The sequence below is a fragment of the Danio rerio genome, chromosome 19 (genome assembly GCF_049306965.1).
Source record: "Danio rerio strain Tuebingen ecotype United States chromosome 19, GRCz12tu, whole genome shotgun sequence".
NCBI lineage: Eukaryota > Metazoa > Chordata > Actinopteri > Cypriniformes > Danionidae > Danio > Danio rerio.
The window spans coordinates 47152501-47173052 of record NC_133194.1 but is presented as its reverse complement, the minus strand read 5'-3'; the positions used below and the strand labels follow the sequence as shown (position 1 = coordinate 47173052).

General features: G+C 36.0%; 1 protein-coding gene across 9 annotated transcripts in view; it reads left to right on the top strand.

Annotated features, from left to right (window-relative positions):
- csmd3b (CUB and Sushi multiple domains 3b) overlaps positions 1-20552 on the top strand; it is a 990558-nt gene that overhangs the window by 777978 nt on the left and 192028 nt on the right. For all 9 annotated transcript variants that reach the window (XR_012395232.1, XM_068215335.2, XM_017352314.4 and 6 more), the window contains 3 exons: positions 9437-9517; positions 12761-12874; positions 17817-18005. Coding sequence is in view for 8 of the 9 variants with exons in the window: in XM_068215335.2 (XP_068071436.1) it covers positions 9437-9517; positions 12761-12874; positions 17817-18005 (384 nt within the window). In the remaining variant the exon portion in view is untranslated. The remainder of the gene's footprint in view (positions 1-9436; positions 9518-12760; positions 12875-17816; positions 18006-20552) is intronic.

Genomic DNA, 20552 nt, shown 5'->3' with positions numbered 1-20552 from the left:
GCTAACCACTGAGCCACAATGTCGCCCACCACATTAAGTTCGTCATTTTAATTGAATGGTTGTTCATCATTTATTCAGACTCCACCTAAACAAACCTGCACTATTGCATAGGTTGATTTAATTTTGACCTTGATACTAACTCGTGTTCGATGCTTTTCAAGAAACTGAGATGCATCGCAGACTGAGTTTTGCTTTCAATAATTATCTGTCAATATAGTGTCATTTCAATCCCCACCGTGAATGTAAAGTGACTTGCGTTTACACTGATCATATTGACCCAAGTCTGCTCCTGGCTAGTATTTATAGTTTGTTACATGCTTTCACATCGATTCTCGACTCATGTCAGCTGTCGCTCGGGGCTTAATGAATCTGAGAAGCACTGAAAGAAAATGACCCTTTCAGACTGTGAGTCATGCCAAACATTACAAGGTTATGCGGCTCTATGATTAGTCTGCGTACACTTTGCATTCAGTTTTACTAAAGCCCTTAATGAAGGGTTAGTTCACCTAAAATGTGATTTTTATCCACACTCGTGTCATTTCAAACCTCTTTGTCTTGGAACAAATGTTTTTGGTAAATCTTCATGAAGCATTGTTCGGTACATGGGAATGAATGGGGAATAAGAATATCAAAATATTATACGTGTAGTTTTATGAAAAAGCAATTTTAGGAATAGACTAAAATCGGTAACCATTCACTTTCACTTTGTGACAAAAAAAGCAGCAAGGCATGTTTTCGTAAAGGAATAGTTCACCCCAAAATACAAATTACCATTTTTTCAAAGAAGTTTGACGTCTGTTGAACATAAAGATATTTTGAAGTATGTTGAAAACCTGTAACCATTGACTTTCATATATATATATATATATATATTTATTTATTTATTTATTTATTTATTTTTTATTATTATTTTTTTTTAATACAGTGGAAGTCAATGGTTACACGTTTCCAACATTCTTCTGAATATCTTATTTTGTTTTCGGCAGAACAAAATAACTCTAACTGCTTTAGAACAACTCAGAGTATAAATGTAATGACAGAATCAGCAAGGAGCTTTTTCTTAAAGGGATAGTTCACCTAAAAATAAAAATTACCCTTTTTCCAAAGCAGTTTTAATACTGTTGAACAAGAAATAAGGTATTTTGAAGAAGGTTGAATACTTGTAACAGTTGACTTCCATAGAATTTGTTTTTCACTACTATGGAAGTCAATGGTTACAGGTTTCAAACATTCTTCAAAATATGTTTTTTGTGTTTAACAAAACAAAAACAAAATAACTCAAACTGCTTTGGAGTAAGTCAAGAGTGGGAAGTAATTGCAAAAGCAGCAAGAAACCTTTTCTTAATAGTATAGTTCACCCAAACGTTTTTTTTTTAAATATTATTATTATTTTGAATTTTTTTGTTCTATTGACCACAAAATAAGATAATTTGAAAAATGTCGGAAACGTAACCATCGAATTTCACCGTGTTTGTTTTTCCTACTATGAAAGACAATGATAACCCTAACCCCAAGTTTTCAACATTCTTCAAAATATCTTCTTTTGTGTTCAACAGAACAAAAACAAAATAACAACTCAGACTGCTTTGGAACAAGTTGAGAGTGTGGAAGTAATGGCAAAAGCAGCAAGGAACTTTTTCTTAAAAGGATAGTTCACTTAAAATTACAAATCTACCTTTTTCCAAAGCAGTTTTAATTCTGTTGAACATGAAAGAAGATATTTTGAAGAATGTTGGAAATCTGTAACTATTGACTTGCATTGTATTTGTTTTTTCATGCTATGGATGTCAATGGTTACAGGTTTTAAACATTCTTCAAAATATCTCCTTTTGTGTTCAACAAAACAAAAACTAAATAAAAACTCAAACTGCTTTGGAATAAGTCAAGAGTGTGGATGTAAAAAGCGGCAAGAAACCTTTTTTTAAAAGTATAGTTCACCCAAAAGTTTTATTATTATTTTTATTTATTTATTTATTTATTTATTTTTTGTTCTATTGACCACAAAATAAGATAATTAGAAAAATGTCGGTAACATGTAACCATTGATTTTCACCGTGTTTGTTTTTTCTACTAAGAAAGTCAGTGATAAGTTTTCAACATTCTTCAAAATGTCTTCTTTTGTGTTCAACAAAACAAATAACAAAATAACAACTCAAACTGCTTTGGAACAAGTCAAGAGTGTGGACGTATTGGCAAAAGCAGCAAGCAACTTTTTTTTAAAGTGATATTTTACCCAAAAATAAAAATCACCTTTTTTCCAAAGCAGTTTTAAGTCTGTTGAACATGAAAGAAGATATTTTGAAGAATGTTGGAAATCTGTAACTATTGACTTCCATAGAATTTGTTCTTCCTACTATGAAAGTCAGTGGTTACATTTTTCCAACATTCTTCAAAATAGAATCTTTTGTGTTCAACAAAACAAAATAACAACTCAGACTGCTTTGGAACAAGTCAAGAGTATAGAAGTAATGAAAAAGCAGTAAGGAACTTTTTCTTAAAGGGATAGTTCACCCAAAAGATAAAAATCACCTTTTTCAAAAGCAGTTTGAATTCTGTTGAACATGAAAGAAGATATTTTGAAGAATGTTGGAAATCTGTAACTATTGACTTCCATAGTATTTTTTTTTTTTCATGCTATGGAAGTCTATGGTTACAGGTCTCAAACATTCTTCAAAATACCTTCTTTTGTTGTCAACAGAAGGAAAAACAACTCAACATGATTTTGAACAAATCAAGCGCACGGAGGTAATGGCAAAAGCAGCAAGGAACTTTTTCTTAAAAGGGATAGTTCACCCAAAAATACAAATCACCCTTTTTTTAAAAGCAGTTATAAATACATAAAAGAAGATATTTTAAAGAATGCTGAAACCTGTAACCATCCAAAGTATTTGTTTTTTCTACTATGAACGTCAATGGCCACAGGTCTCCAACATTCTTCAAAATATCTTCTTTTGTGTTCAACAGAACAAAAACAAACTCAAGTTGCTTTGGAACAAGTCAAGAGTAAAACTTTTTTGTGAACTGTCCCTTTAAGGTTTTGAAAGGCTGAGTAAATCATCACAGAGTTTTGATTCTGTCATCAAACACTTCATACAAGTTTAATGTGAAGCTGAAAAGTCTATTGCGGCGAGATGTAATGCTTCAGACCATATTGTTTTATCACTCGATGAGTTCACTTTCTTGGTGGATTGAATTGCAGATGACTCCATCTGCAGATCCTTAAGACAGCGATGTGCATACATAACAAAGAAAAAAGGATCGTCTATATTTACTAAGATTTGCCTTGGGAATACCCCGCTTCATCATAATGAGTTTAGCTTTGATTCTGAATAAATGGGACACCGAGGCTGAAAGACAACTTTATTTCCACCAACTGCTTTGATATGAATTAGTAAAAATTACCATCCATTAAACTGAAATATTCATCTAGTATTTAGTACGTTATCTAATCATATTATGGCTCTGTCGGGTCTGCCAATCTGCTCTCTGATGTCGCATCCTCCAGTGTTTTAAAGCCAATCTAGCCAAAGCAGCTTAGACAGGAATCTGTGGAATATGATTATGAGCTGGAAATGGGCTCTCAAATGCAGAGATCATGCCCTCCAAATTCACTCAGGTTTATTAGTGGGGCTTTACTCAATATTCCGTCCAGACACCAAGGACATCAAAGAGGCATCTCTGAGTTCGAGAAAGCACCAAGCAGCCCATTTTAACGACTTAATTTCCGAAGTCTCGTTCTAATGGCACTCAGAAGTAACAAACGCTAAAGCAGATCTGCACTATCCACTTCCCTGGTGCATGATTTATCAAGGAAAATCAACAGACTAGGGGGAAAGTAAGTTTTTATTCATTCCATACATTTAGATGCAGTTTTCTACCTGGTATCGGATTGTTTTCAGACAGGTTTGTGCATTGTATTAACATGCATTTAAAAGTGCCTCTTGTGACTTCTGGTGTTGCAAAATACATTGATGTAAAGCAGGGGTAGTCAACTTTTTTCACTTCGAGGCCCACCTCCTTCTCAGAAAACGGATTGAAGTCCCAAACTGATTGTCAAAAGAAAATGCTTACTTTAAAGCTTTATTTATTAGCAAAACATTTCTTTTACCTTCTATTATTCCCTTATTTTTCTACATCATTTTATTAAAAAAATGAAACATTGTATATATATTTATGTATATTTCAATATAACATAAAATATATATAATACAGTTGTAGTCAGAATTATTAGCCCCCCTGTTTATTTTTTCCCCAATTTCTGTTTAACGGAGAGATTTTTTCAACACATTTCTAAACATAATAGTTTTAATAATAATTTTATCTTTGCCATGATGACAGTAAATAATATTTTACTGTAATATTTATATACACACATATGTGTGTGTGTGTGTGTGTGTGTGTGTGTGTGTGTGTGTGTGTGTGTGTGTGTGTGTGTGTGTGTATCTATATGTAATATAGTTTAAATATAATTCAAAGAGGAGGAAATAAAATAAAAACAAACGTAACCCTTTGTTATAGCCCCAGGGCCAAATGTGTTCTTATTCTGGTCTGCTAACAACTATTTAAAAAACTAAACAATAAAAAAACACTTAAGTAAACAATATTAGTTATTATTATTATTATTATTATTAACCTATTATTATTATTATTATTATTATTATTATTATTATTATTATTAACCTATTATTATTATTATTATTATTATTATTATTATTATTATTATTATTATGTAGGCCAACAGAAGCTCTGAAACAAGCATGCAAAACAGGTGCTGCTCAGAAATGGTTATCAACATTAGGTGCACAACAGCAAGAAGTTTGGCGGCAAACTATAGGCATTATAATAATAATAATAATAATAATTATTATTATTATTATTATTATAAATATTCATTGATTCATTTTCTTTTCAGCTTAGTCCCTTTATATTATTATTATTAATACTATTATTATATAGGCCTTTCTCGGAAGCAATCATGCATACCCGGTTCTGCTCGGAAATGCCTGTATTTTTGGCAGAAAACTATGACCTTATTTTAATGACAAATGTTTAATAATACTGCTAATTTACGTTGTTATTTAGTTTATGCATACGCAACGAATGTAAGCCTGCTAACTGATCAAATGACAGCATATATAAACTTAGTTTATATACATAACTAAATGATAATAATTAGCTTTTAATTATTATAATGTAATTATGCATATAAACTAAGGTGGGCGCTGATTCGCAGACGACTATTATTTTGAAGGCTACATTACAACCACAGATTTGGTTGACCAATCAGAGCAAAAGAAGCATTTCAGCACCGCCTACATGTGTATAATGAATTTTAAAGTCGTTTTCTATTTTCCTGCCCTAAAAAATAATTTAGCCAAAATCTCGTTTTTTTTTTTGTTTTTTTTTTTGTTCCTTTTTTTTTCGTTTTTTTTTTTTTGTGAGCAAAAGAAAAAACTAAAGATGGCTGTTTTCTTTGTTTTCCTTTTTTTTGTTTAAAAAGGGATATAGAATGGACGGAGAGCACCCTAATTCACGAGCACTATATTTCACGTTTCAGGTGCAAAGATGCATTCTGCGTAAATGTCTCCTAAATCCGCACATGAACAGTGAACATTTTGCATTGAAAAACGCTTGCACAGCAACAATTTTATGCAGACAATTTGAAGTACAAATGCTTCAAACAAGTTTAGGCTGATGGTTAGATTTATGCACTTTTACATTATTGTTATCCAACTATTATTTCCTCAGATTTTAGAAATAATGTACAGTTATGGTTGGGTTTAGAGATAGGGAATAGGTATGGATTACATTCACAAAGATCAACATGTTCAAGGATCAACATAGATGATAATACAAGATCGCGACTTGGCAAAATCCTGACGTTGGTGTTCAGACACCTGTGGAAATGGTTGAAAGTGGATCAACTCAAAAATATTTGACTCTAATTACACCCTTGTTTAGTGTTGTCCACCTCTGATCAGATGCTTCAAAGTTACTTGTTGATATCAGGTGTAAACAGGGTCTTAGTGTAACCCTGTGTGTTTGAAATCCCTCCACTTTCACAGCCTCTTAAAAAGCCTCTTCATTGGAAGTGTAGGCTTCTTTCACATGGCTGCGGTTCAGAGCGGCCAGTCTCAGCTCTCTGAGCTGCCCCTTTTGTTGCCGTTCCATTTTGGCCACATACCCCACGAAAAACACAACAGGGAATCCATCGGAAAGCAAGCTGAGGAGCCACATGCTAAGTGGGCTTCAATAGCTAATTAGTGTGTTTCCAACTCCGCTCAACTTGGCAAGAGAAGGCAAAGCCGAAAGTCTTCCGTCCCCTCTTTTCAGAAGAACTCAAAGGTCTTGATATCCATCTTAATCAGTCTGAACGGTCATGTCAAACTTTGAGGTTCACCGTTTCAGGATAATTAACGTAGCGCGAAGCTACTCGGCAATTATCATCAACACTGGCGGCTATCTGTGCGCTGCATAGGACAGAGCGGCACAACAAATGCATTCCTCATGCAATCTGTATCCGGATAAACGTTCGGTTAATTCCCTCTCTTCTTGAGTGATTCGCTCATTACGCGAGTCGTTTGGTTCTTGGCGATTTCCAACAACTCTTGACACGCTCACTTGCTAGTGTGTGTCCGCTGTCAGAGATGTAAGCGATTGATATTGCTTTTCCGGAGCGGCCCGTAGTGCAGTGATAGTCACCCTTCCATGCGCCTCTGTGTCACCCTATTTAATCACATCATTATTTGTCACGGCAGGTTCGTCTGTCATTAGCGCTGACTGGATGCCAACGCAACTGTGGCGAACGTCACATTGCGCCAGGGGCGTTTTATCAAAAGGGGGTGAATAAATGCGAACGAGAGAATAACAGGCTGAACCAAAATAAAATGACAGGTATTGTGTAATGTGACATTTTAATATTGTGCATGTCACTGTGTTCAAAAGCAGTGGCGATGAGAAGTGCTGTAGCTACTTAAGGGGATATTTCACCCAAAAACAAAACTTACATCATCGTTTATTTTCCTTGTGTGTTTTACCGCAAGTTTCTGTCTCCTGTTAAACACAAAGGAATATATTTTGAATAATGCTGGGATTTAAAAAATGACAACAGAAGTCAATGAATTCCAGCAACCAGCATTTTTCAAAACATCTTCTTTTACGTTCAACAGAAGAAAGAAACTCATAGAGGTTTTGAACAAATAAAAGGTGAGTTAAGGATATTTTGAGTGAACTTTTCCTTTAATATAAAGGGGTAACGGCAAACTATTGGAAAGGGTTTGACTTATATCTCTGTCATGTGATTATATCAACTATATCAAAACTAGTTTGCAAAATAATGTAGATACAGACAGGGGCACCGCTAGGGAGGAGGTTAGGACAATTCTATAGGCCCACGCCATTTTGGGGCCCCCAGCGATACTATTAGGGGTCCACCAGAACCTCTAAACCCAAACCCTAACCAATACACATAGCCCCCCATCACACCCTCCGTGCTTCACTTTTCAGTCTGTGGCCCCGTTTACACTAATGCGTTTTAGATTTAAAATGCATAAGCTTTGCTACGGTTACGCCATGTGTCCACACTACGCCGGAGTTTTCGAGCACCGAAAACGGAGCGTTTTGGAAACGCTGGAGACGCCGGAGACATCTGAAAACGGAGGTGGGGCTGCTGAGATTGGCTACCTGATTGGGGCTTTTGTGTCATTGCATATCCTTCCCTTATTCGTCAAGCCCCTATCACATGACTATAACACATGGCTTTAACGCTACCGGAAGAGAACAGACCAGCCTTTCAATGTAAACAACAACATGGACACAGAAATGGGAGCGTTGTTTGCACTATTGTCTGTTTTAGGCGTCATTGTGCAGTTATTCATTTGTTACGTTTAGTAACAACTCGAACTCGTCGTCTGTCCACAAAAATACCTCTCTTGCTTTCTTTGCCATCGCGTTCATTGTTCAACCGTTGTTTGTTGACTAACAATAACCAAATGCCGAGCGTGACACATGCTTCCTGTTTATACTAGAACGCACATGCCCAGAGTGCGCGAATGGTCACATAATATACGTTTTTGGTGGCGCCGTGTGGATGGAGATATGTTCAGAAACGCTAGGTGAAACGCTAGTGTGGACGAGGATCGTTTTTTTATCTAAAACGCCGTTTTAAAACTAAAACGCACTAGTGTAAACGGGGGCCTGCGACAACCCTTTCTCCAAAACCACCACCCCAAAACAACCCCCAATCCCCCATCCCCCCCAACTAATTAATTTAGTTTTACAGTTAGAGCGGATTTTTTATATTATAGTAGCCATAGTATTATTGTAGCTGGTTTTTCTAATCAGTGTAAAGAATAACTGGATGTTTACAAAAGCATTTTGATATTGGTAAGGGTGTCTGCAACTTTTGTGAAGCATCAAATGTCCGTCATATTAACTGTCAAAACATGTGCATGACTGCATAAATGTGTTATTGCTTTTAAAAAAAAAGTCACATATTGCGCATGTCTGTTATTATACTCAAATTAAAGTGCATTTGTATCTAAAAGTTCATATCAATAAGTTTTCTCTTTGCACCATCAGGTGGCAGTCTTTGTACTTTCGTTTCGGAGTGGAAATTGGATACGTTTTAATGGTCACACTTTACAATAAGGTTCATTAGTTAATATTAATTAATGCATTTACTAACCTGAACAAACAATGAACAATACATTTACTACCGTATTTATTCATGTTAGTAAACGTTAGTTAATGAAAATACAATTGTTCATTGTTAGTTCATGTTAACTCATGGTGCATTAACTAATGTTAACAAGCGTGACTTGGATGTTAATAATGAATTAGTAAATATTTAATTATGATTAATAAATGCTGTACAAGTGTTGTTCTTGATTAATTCATGTTAGTAAATGCATTAACTAATGAACCTTATTGTAAAGTGTTACCGTTTTAATAATATATATTTTTAACTTTATATATTGTTAAATAATATTTACTATCTTCCCAAATGTATAAAACTACTACTGTAAGAAAATATCAGAATTGGGTACATACTTTCAGTATTATCTTTGCTTGAACTAACCCGATCTAATCCTGTTTATATGAAATGAGCCTGCTCCTGACCAGGTTGGAGCTACCAGAACTGTTGTTATGACAACAACTCTTGCATCAGTTTTGAAGGACGAAACAATCCTGGATCGTGTCAAAACGTCAATAACCAAATCCAGCTCACTGAGTAACTCGCGTACAAAGAACGGACCCCCCTGTTTTTCAGATAAACAAGAATGTTCGCTTAGCTTGTTTCTTTAAAATCTGCACACAAATTATGGTTTTTTATGCTTAAGAAGAGTCAAAAACTTACAAACAGCACCTTTAAGATCTTAATCTCTATAAACTACAGACTTTTGTAACCACATCATCTCTCTTTTTTCTTTTGCAGCCTACCAGTTACGAGTGTGCCAGCCTCCCCTGGAGGTGGCAAATGCTGATATCCTGATGGAGGACAATGAGTTAGAAATAGGTATGATTTTTTTTTAAATACAAATGGTTCTGATTCTGACCTGCTGAGTCTGTTTTTAAGTCTAAAAACCCATTCCCCTGTCATGATTTATATTAAGAGTGCTGATTTTCAATAACAAATGAAAGCAAGTTACCTGTTTCCATCCCAGTAGGGATTGTTCCCGCAAAAAAAAAATACATTTCTGTCTCTTATGTTGCTTCAAAGCTGTATGACTTTACTTCTTCAGCAGAACACAAAAGAAGTCATTTGAGAAAATGGCTCCATGTTTGATGGCTGTACAGTGTCCAGGTGTTGTTTTGGACCCCATTGATTTTACAGTTTCTGCTTTTGTGTTCTGCAGAACAGGTTTTGAGCAACATGAGGGTGAGTAAAGGATGAGACGCTTTCACTTGAGCTTTTTTTCATCAAATCAGATTGGCCACTGGTAAAACCACTGGTAATGCAGCTGATATTATGGTGTATTTTGGACAAACTGATAACAAGAACACTCCAGATGGTCTATAAGTCCACTTTTCTTGATGTTTTTGATGTATGGAGAAATACACGCAGTAGCTTTTTTGATCTTTCAAGTCTAACTTTGAGAAATGAACTCAAGCTATTTTCATTTGAAGATGAAAGGAGCCAGTGCTTTAATGGAAAAGTTTATATTCTATGCAGTTAGTGTGCTTAAACAACATCTCCAGTCATGTAAAGAATGAAGCCAGCAGTTGGAGACGGGGTGATCTTTAGAGGCTGTTTGAATGCATTTGATGAGTTTTACAAAAGCAATTCAATCTAATGCAGTTTTGACTATGCCTGTAAGCAGTTAACTCGTTCACCTCCAAGTTTCCACCCACCACCATTCTCAGCTAAATTTGATGGCCTTCAGAATCTAATATATGAGTATATGACCATAGTATATGACCATATTATATATATACAGTTGAAGTCAGAATTATTAGCCCTCCTGAATTATTAGCCCTCCTTTAATTATTAGAATTATTATTTTTTTCTCCAATTTCTGCTTAACGAATAGAAAAAAACTAATTTAACAAATTTCTAATCATAATAGTTTTAATGACTCATCTCTAATAACTGATTTATTTAATCTTTGTCATGATGACAGTAAATAATATTTGACTAGACATTTTCTTAAGACACTTCTATACAGCTTAAAGTGACATTTAAAGGCTTCACTAGGTTAATTAGGGTAACTAGGCAGGTTATAGTAATTAGGCAGGTTATTGCATAATCATGGTTTGTTCTGTAGACTATCTGAAAAATATAGCTTAAAGGGCTAATAATTTGACCTTAAAATGGTGTTTAAAAAAATGTAAAATGTTTTTATTCTAGCTGAAATAAAAAATAAGACTTTCTCCAGAAGAAAAAAATATTGTCAGACATACTGTGAACATCTTGCTCTGTTAAGGAATATTTAAAAAAGAAAAATAAATCAAAGAGGGGCCAATAATTCTGACTTCAGCTATATATATGTAAGCCAAGTCTCTACTGTCTACTTTTTTATTTTTATATGCAAATAGGTTTTATCAAAATATGCAACATTTTTGACATAAAAAGAGAAAAAGACATTTTTCTAAAAGTAATGCATTGTATATGCATTCAGTATATAGTACACACACACAAACCACACACATACATACATGCATGCATTAATTCATACTGTACATACACTTCCAGACAAATGACTTGTCGTTTACCCCAGTTGTAAAAGCAACAAATAATAACTGGACGTCTTGTTGATAAGTTGGAAAATTGGCAGAAGGTCGATTTTTCTGATAAGTCATCTGTTGAACTGCTTCCTAATCATCACAAATACTGCAGAAGACCTACTGGAACCCGCGCAGACCAAGATTCTTTCAGAAATTAGTCAAATTTGGTGAAGGAAAAATCTTGTTTCATTCAGAGAAGTCCCATGCTTCACTCACGACATACATAAGGGATTCTCCTACCAATATATATCTAAAACACAGATTGCTGTAAAAACTCCTTAGTAGCGGGGAAGCGTTTATTCTTAATTGATTAAATTAATCTTAATCTCTAAACTGTCAATGCCAGGAAAAGAGTTAAAAATGAACATCATCAATATACAGTTGAAGTCAGAATTATTAGCCCCCCTTTGAATTGTTTTTCCTTTTTAAAATATTTCCCAAATGATGTTTAACAGAGCAAGGAAATTTTCACAGTATGTCTGATAATATTTTTTTCTTCTTGAGAAAGTCTTATTTGTTTTATTTTGGCTAGAATAAACGCAGTTATTAATTTTTAACAGCATTTTACGGACAAAATTATTAGCCCCTTTAAGCTATATTTTTTTCCGATAGTCTACAGAACAAACCATCATTATACAATAACTTGCCTAATTACCCTAACCTGCCTAGTTACCCTAATTAACCTAGTTAAGCCTTTAAATGTCACTTTAAGCTGTATAGAAGTGTCTTGAAAAATATCTAGTCAAATATTATTTGCTGTCATCATGGCAAAGATAAAATAAATCAGTGATTAGAAATGAGTTAATAAAACTATTATGTTTATAAATGTGCTAAAAAAATCTTCTCTCCGTTAAACGGAAATTGGGGGAGGAAAAACAAGGGGCCTAATAATTCAGGGGGGCTAATAGTTCTGACTTCAACTGTATTTCAGACCCCATTTAAACATACAGTATGCACAGTGCATATTTGCATTTGCTTTCCTTTTAAAAGATAATCTCTTGTGCTCCACATGCACAAGTCTCACAATCCAGCCAACTGTCGTCTGCCCTCGGTGCCCAAGCGACTACTAAAATAGTTCCCTAAATAATACACAGCATAAACATTTTCGCCCACAGGCACGCTGGCACAAAATCTCAAGCCTGGCTCTTCTGGCGCTACAGAAATTAGGCCAATACTGTAAACGAGAGAGATTCACCTTGCCCTGTTGCCTAGACACTGGCGCCGCATACGAACGCCTCTCCGCATAGGAACGCTCCAATGCGTCACACTTTTGATGTCTTCCAGATGCTTACGCATGATTATTTTTAGATGGCGGGGTTGTCATGCAAAGCCAATACAGGCAATTCATTAAACAGGCCTGCAAACGCTGCTGTTTTACAGCTCAATTATCAACCTCTTCAAGTTTAGCGTTAGACTATATACATCACGCTCATATCTCGGGCATCTGTCTCCATTAAAGCCACCGAGGTTCGCTGTCCCACCCAATTAAACGCACGCTTAATCATCCAGACTCTCTTTTGTTTTTTCATCTCAGGTGATATCATCCGCTATCGATGCCACCCTGGATTCACCCTGGTGGGGAGCGAGATTTTGACGTGCAGGTTAGGAGAACGGCTACAGATGGACGGACACCCCCCATCCTGCCAAGGTGGGCTTACTTTTCAAGAACAAAGACACTGAGCTTCTGTTTATCAGGATTACATGCTTAATGCATCTACTGTTAGTCTCAGAATGAAGGTTAAAGTGCCCCCTATTAAGCGATTTTGAATAATAGCATTTAACGTGATGTAATCAAGCTGTTTTTAATGTTAAAGGTCTGCAGATCAAAGTGCTTGATAAAGTTATTGTCTTTAAAAAAAAAACGATTTGTTGATTTATAGTATATTTGCAATTCCACACTGCAAAAAAAGCTTTGCTTACTTACAGTTTTTGTCTTGTTTCCAGTACAAATATCTAATAATTCTTAAATCCAGAAGCATTTTCTAGACAAGTAAAACGTATTGCCTTATTCTCAGAAATAAAATGTCTAAAATAAGCATTTTTTTCCCCAAAACAAGCAAAATAATCTTATGTCAAAAGGAAAAACAAGACTATCTTGCATGTTTTAAGGAAAAACTCACTTCATTCAAAGTTGATATTTAACTCAAAAGTAACTTAACGCAAGTAACTGAGTATCACAACTAGTTATTTTTGGAAGTAGCTCAGTATTGTAATGCATTACTTTCTAAAGTAACTTTTCCCAACACTAGTAAATAGTACATACATTTTCATTTTTGCGCAAACTATCCCTTTATTAGTATTTCCTTAAAACAAGCTAATTTATCTGCCACTAGAGTAAGCAAAATAATCTTGTTTTCAGTTTTAGATTTTATTACTTACCCCACTGGCAGATAACAGCTCATTTTAAGGAATAACTCACTTTATTTTGACATTACTTACTTACTTACTACCTGGGCAGTTTATATCGAAGTTGATAGTTAGCTGCACAGTGTGGTGTTTCTTAACAATCTCATTTTTACAAGGTGGGTCGATATCCCAACTCTTAACCCTCAACCTGGAGGACCAGGGCATACATAGATATACTACGGACAGTTTAGCCCAGGGATTCCCAAACCTTTTTATTCCGGGACCCATCTAGGCAAGTAATTCAATCTCAAGACCCACCATAATATTTTAATATGGAAAAATGGGTAAAAAAATGTCTCCATTCAAAGCAGTCAAAAATATATGGTGTGTGGCTGTTTGGATTTTGCGATTTGATATTCACAAAATGAGGCTCGAAGTGCTTTTTGTGGGATGCTGCTGTAACTGTGATCATTTTTTTGTTGAAAAAGATACTCCTCTTTTTTTAGAAAAGAATATGATCAACCTTTGATCAAGCCCCTTGATTATGATCAAGCCCCGTCACATCGCAGTAAATTCCACTGCTAGTGTAGTCATAAGAAACTAAATAGCTTTTTGATCGACTACTACAAGCTGGGAAAACGTCAGATAAATATGCCAATGCAATTAACGTTATCGCTGAACAGATCTAAAATTTACACATTTGCTTGAGGAAGGAATGATGGGGGTAGTTACATTACTATTTGTGTTTTCCATAACATCTATGCCCTTCCATAACATTAGCTGACGTTAAAACTAACAGATAGCACTATAGCTATTTATTGATTAGCAATCTGTCAACGTTGGGATGTAAAAAATATGGGACAACAAATAGCTTCAAATGATAGAACACATGGCAAACATTAGAAAATATTGACAATAAAATAAAAGGTTTAGCCTATTAAAATCAATGGTCTATACAGAAATTAAATAAAGCTATAAAATCTATTTCACTTTTAATTGTATTTGCATATTGATTAAAGTTACTGTAGTTATTTAGCGAAGAGCAGCAAATGAATCTCTCATCGTGTTTTGTTTGATAACAGAGGTGTTAATGTGAGAATGCACAGATCTATAATGAAGCATTCGACTACTTTAGTAACTGTTTGTGCTCATTTAAGAGAAAATTAGTTGTTTAAAATAAAGCACGCAGGACGGAGCAAAAAAAAAAGAAAAAAATGAAAAAAAGAAGCACTTTTCCGACAGTCCCTTACTGAGAGCTCAGCTCGGCGCAAGCTCTCCCTGGCTAAACGCAGATTGCGAGAGCTCAAACGGAGCAGTGCTCATAATGTCGAGCGAAAAAAAAGAAAAAGACAGCTGTGAAACATAACCAGCTTTGTCTTTTTGTAGGAAACACACTTAGGGTAAGAGGTTTTTGAGTTATTGCCGTCTATCGTACTGGTTTTGATTCACCGCAATGTAAATATAACTGCGGTCAGCTACGTGATGTTGCGCGACCCACCTTTGTTCACTGTGCGACCCACTAGTGGGTCGCGACCCATAGTTTGAAAACCCCCGGTTTAGCCTACCCAATTAATCTATAGTGCATGAGCTCCCAGAGGAAACCCTATCAGAAAATCATCCTATCAGATATGCTAATGAGCATTTCCATCTGAACAATCAGAGCAGGCTCTTGGAAGGGAGGAGTTTTTAAAAAACACCAAATCAAATTGGAAATTGAAAGTGAAATGAAGTTATTCCAAATGCTTACACAAGAAAAGGTGATTTTTGGATGCATGTACTCCTACAGTATATGAAGGAGACCTTCCGAAACAAAATAAGGAGGGAGATTTTAAATGCCATAATAGAGGCACTCTGAACGTGTTGCAGCCTGTTGCCATGGAAACATCCACAAGTAAATGGCAGGTTATTGGGGACGCAAGACTATGGGCTGAAATCAGTCAGATGAGCGTCATACATGTAATGGAGGGTAAAATGTGATCAGAGGCAGTATTTGCTGATAGTCCATGAAGAGCTCAGTCATTCCCTGTCAGCGCTTCCTTCGCTGTTGATGAGTGATGCGCCTCTTGGAGTTTAGTGGCTCAAACAGCTGCCGCCATTAATCTTTCATGGCTCCATCCTTCTCCCTGCGTCCCCACGAGAGAGCACTCACTTTGTTAGAATTTGTCCTGCGCTTAGATTCAGGAAAGTGCCTGGAAACGGTAGTTCAATCATTTGTCATGCACATTAAAGCGCTTGCCGAGCGGGATAAACAAAGTGAGTGGCGGAGCAGGAGAACTCATGAAGTGTTTTGCAGAGTATGGAGCATTTCGGGATGACTTGATGAAAAATGGTGGATGCTTTTTTTTTTTTTTTTTTCGATAGGCATCAAGTTTTTCTTGTAATCCAGATTAATGTACAGTAAACAAGACCTTCAAGATGTATTTGATAAATATTGAAAATATATACTGTTTCCATTGTTCTAATACTTACACTGTAAAAATGCTGGGTTCCACACGTTGTCCCAACACAAATTGATTAAGTTAACTTCATTGTTTTTACAAATTAAAGTAGATTTAACATAAAACAGATAAAAAATATCCCAATGTCCCAAAATATCTTAAGATTTAGGTTGTTTTACAGTTTTTCTCAATCGATTTTGGCTCAAATCTTGATTTTTTTTTTTTTTTTTTAACAATAAGTTCAGATCTCTGAACAATTAGCTTACTGTTCACTTCATTCATTCATTCATTTTCTTGTCGGCTTAGTCCCTTTAATAATCCGGGGTCGCCACAGCGGAATGAACCGTCAACTTATCCAGCAAGTTTTTACACAGCCGCAATCTATCTCTGGGAAACATCCACTCCTGCATTCACACACACACACTCATACACTAAGGACAATTTATCCTACCCAATTTACCTGTACCGCATGTCTTTGGACTGTGGGGGAAACCGGAGCACCCGGAGGAAACCCACGCGAAGGCAGGGAGAACATGCAAACTCCACACAGAAACACCAACTGAGCCGAGGTTCGAACCAGCGACCCAGCAACCTTCTTGCTGTGAGCCGACAGCACTACCTACTGCGCCACTGACTCGCCCCAGTTCACTTCAGATTAACATATGCTCAATTTCGATTATCGAATCAAAAAATAGAATCGTCGATGCTGCCACGCCCCCATGTCACGTCAGCTTGGCTTGCCAAGCGGGGAAAAACAGGCTTGTTGAAGTGCTTGTTGAACTGTAGATACAGGAGAGCCGTCGACAGAACTTAAACCCTCTCCTCTTTCAATGAAGTCGCCGGTGTGTAAGCATTTTGGATTTCCAGTGAGTTATGTTGACAACGTTCGTGTTGTCGACAAAAAAAAATACACAGTTTTACAAGCTCTGCTATGTACGTATTAGGGTTCGTCCGATAGACAACACCGGCATCGCGATCCTCTGCCCGCCCCCGTTGCAAATCCGCTTGCGAAAAGTACACACTCAGGCCCTGTTTACACTGTCTTTGTTTTTAAATGGCATTTTAGAACAACAACGATTTGACATCCACAGTGGCGTGTAGCATTTCTAAGCAGCCCTCCTTTCTCATTACCTCTGAAAATGCACATCACATGACCACACAGACACAGACACACACAGCCATGTGCTCCAGACAGCAGGTCCAGGCAGTCAGAGGACTGCTTCAATCTTTCACTCACTTGTACTTAGTCATTTTAGCGAACACCTCAGATACTGTTGGCTGGTTCCTGTTGGTTGTGCGTCTTTTTTTACCGACGCCATTATAACGACACAGATCACTGCCTATTCACGAGTCCCGAAAAAGTGATTGACAGGTGGTAATTATGTGTGTATCTTGCCTTTATTCATTTACTGTATGATTTGTTTATGGGTAAAACAAAGACCATGCAGGTCAGGTAGTTTAAACGGTAAGCTACAAATAATTAATTGGTTATTAAATAATTAATTATTCATAATCGAAAATCAAATCGAATCATGACTTTAGAATCGAAAATGTAATCGAATCGAGAATTTGGAGGATCATGACACCCTTAATTTTAAATGAGTAGTTTAAACAAACAGCAAACATAATTTTTTGAGTGTACTGAATTCATTTATTACCTCATTTGTTAGTTAATAGCTTATTAGCTCTTACTAATTAAAGTGGATTAAACATAAAACATTTAATGTAATTTTTTGTGTGTTTATGGTAGAAATAATGCTGTTATATATATATATATATATATATATTTATTTTTTTGCTCCACAGTTCAATGTCCAGCTCATGATGTCCGATTCGACTCCTCTGGGGTGATTTTGAGTCCTGGGTATCCGGACAGTTACCCCAACCTACAGATGTGTTCATGGAGCATCAATGTGGAGAAGGGCTACAACATCACCCTGTTTTTTGAGTTCTTCCAGACCGAGAAGGAATACGACATTCTGGAAGTCTTTGATGGTAGACTGTTTTCTTATTTAAACCAGTCAGATATTTGTTATTTCACTGCATTTCGTGTTTGCAGCTAGGACTGTGTGATATTTATTATGTGCGATTTCTATTGTAATTGTTTCAGTGGTGTGCATGATGACAATGTCCTTTTGAATGCAGTTAAGATACCGCTGTAATTCAAGTTATGAAAACAAATCATTTTCTTTAAAATGTTATTTTTTTTATATTAAATACACAAGCAAGATTCCTAAATATTAGTGTGATCCAAACTGCAAAAGTTATTATTATTATGCAGAGCAACACTGCTGATTTATTCCATTTTGAATCTGTTTGTGAGCAATTAGAGTTAGTCACTGATTTAATGACCCATTATCTTACTTCATTTCTAAATGAATCAACCATCTAGAATGAATTGTTTGATTAAATGATTCAGTGAGTCACTCATTAAAACAAGACTTGTCATCTCCTACTTGTAGTTTGAGTATTATATATCTATAACAGGCTTGAGACCTGCACTAAAATAGAGTTTTATTATCATTACTGAAAAAAGAAAAATATCTATTAAAAGCCTGCTGGTGCAGTGGGTAGCCTGATGACCTCACAGCAAGAAGGTTACTGGTTCGAGCCCAGGCTGGGTCAGTTGGTATCTGAGGCTCCGGTTTCCCCCCAATCCAAATGTGTGTTTCCCAGTGTTAGATTGTGGCTGAAAGGGCATCCGCTGCGTAAAATATGTGCTGAATAAGTTGGCGGTTCATTCCTCTGTGGCAACCCCTGATTAATAAAGGGACTAAGCCAAAAAGAAAAGGAATTTATTAATTGGACACCCCTATTTAAAACATAAAGTTGATCAAAATGTTAGATTTAGGCCATATTTCGGTATGTTTCTGTATCATTCGTCGATTTTATTAATTCATATCTGTACAGCACTTTGGCGAGCACCTTTTTTCCTAAAAAAAATTGCTTTATAAAAAATGTACTTTTGAATTTGATGCCAAAAAACATTAGAATGTTAAGTGAAGATCACGATTTATGAAGACATTTAGCAAATTTCCTGCTATAAATATATTAAAATGCTATTTATTATTATTAATGTGCATAGCCAAGCACTCAGTATTTTGATATTGTATTATATATTGCAGATTTTCAAATAGTTGTATCAAATATTATTATATCCTAACAAACCAAACATTAATGGATATTATTTATTCGGCTTTCAGAGGATGTTTAAATCTCAATTTCAAATGTAGGACTGATTTGGTGTTCCAGGATCACACACAGTTGAAGTCGTAATTATTAGCCCTCCTGAATTATTAGACTCACTGTATATTTTATTTCACCAATTTCTGTTTCAAGTCTTCGACGGATGCCCTTCCAGTCGCAACCCATCTCTGGGAAACATCCACACACACATTCACATACACACTCATGCACTACGGACAATTTAGTCTACCCAATTCACATGTACCGCATGTCTTTGGACTTTCCCGGAGGAAACCCATGCGAACGCAGGGAGAACATGCAAACTTCACACAGAAATGAAAACTGAGCCGAGGCTCGAACCAGCAACCTACTTGCTTAGAGGCGACAGCACTACCTACTGTGCCACTGCATCGCCCTTTAAGTAATATCTTTGAACTCTAATAATAAATGTAAATAAAATGCTGCGCTTCCCACCTCCAGTCGCAATGACTTGTGGGACTTCTAGAGCGAGATCGGTACTCAAGTCAGCATCGGTGCATCTTTGATATCAAGAACACATCCGGGAATTTTCACACATCCTCTGTGCTTGCGGTCTTGGAACTGAATTTTGGAACTGAATGATGACGTTACACGAGAACATGAGGACGCAAGATTGCTGAAGAACGCATATTGAGAAACAGCCATGTAAAAAAAAATGCTTAAAAAGGGGGGCTACTAATATTAACCTTAAAATTATTTTAAAAAATAACAGCTGCTTTCATTCTAGATGAAATAAAACAAATAAGACTTTCTTCAGAAGAAAAAAATATTATAGGAAATACTGTGAAAAACCTAATTTCTCTGTTAAACATCATTTGGGAAATACTTGAAAAAGAATACAAAGGGCCCTATCATACACCCGACGCAATGTGGCGCAAGGCGGACGCAATAGTTGTTTGCTAATTTCAACTTGGCGCAAGAGTCGTTTTGAGGCGTTGCGCTACGCTCTTTAAAAAGCAAATGCATCAGCGCTCATATGTGCCCTCATAGGTGTTCTGGTCTAAAAAGGAAGGCGTTCTGAGGTGGACCGCTGGCGCGTTGCTATTTTGAGAAACTATAATAGATTTTTCATTTGACCAAAACTAAACCGGTCTAAACTCCAGCGCAGAGTTGCACCTCGCTAACGCACTGCTTAATACACACAAGAGAGGAATAGGCAAATATCTTTACATATGAAAAAATTTAATAATTAAGTATAAATATAGGATATAATAAGAATAGATATAGAATATAAATATAAAGGATTAAAATATTACAAAACATTAGTTTCTAGCCTACATAAATATGAAAAATCACTGCATTTATGTCTTCTTCATC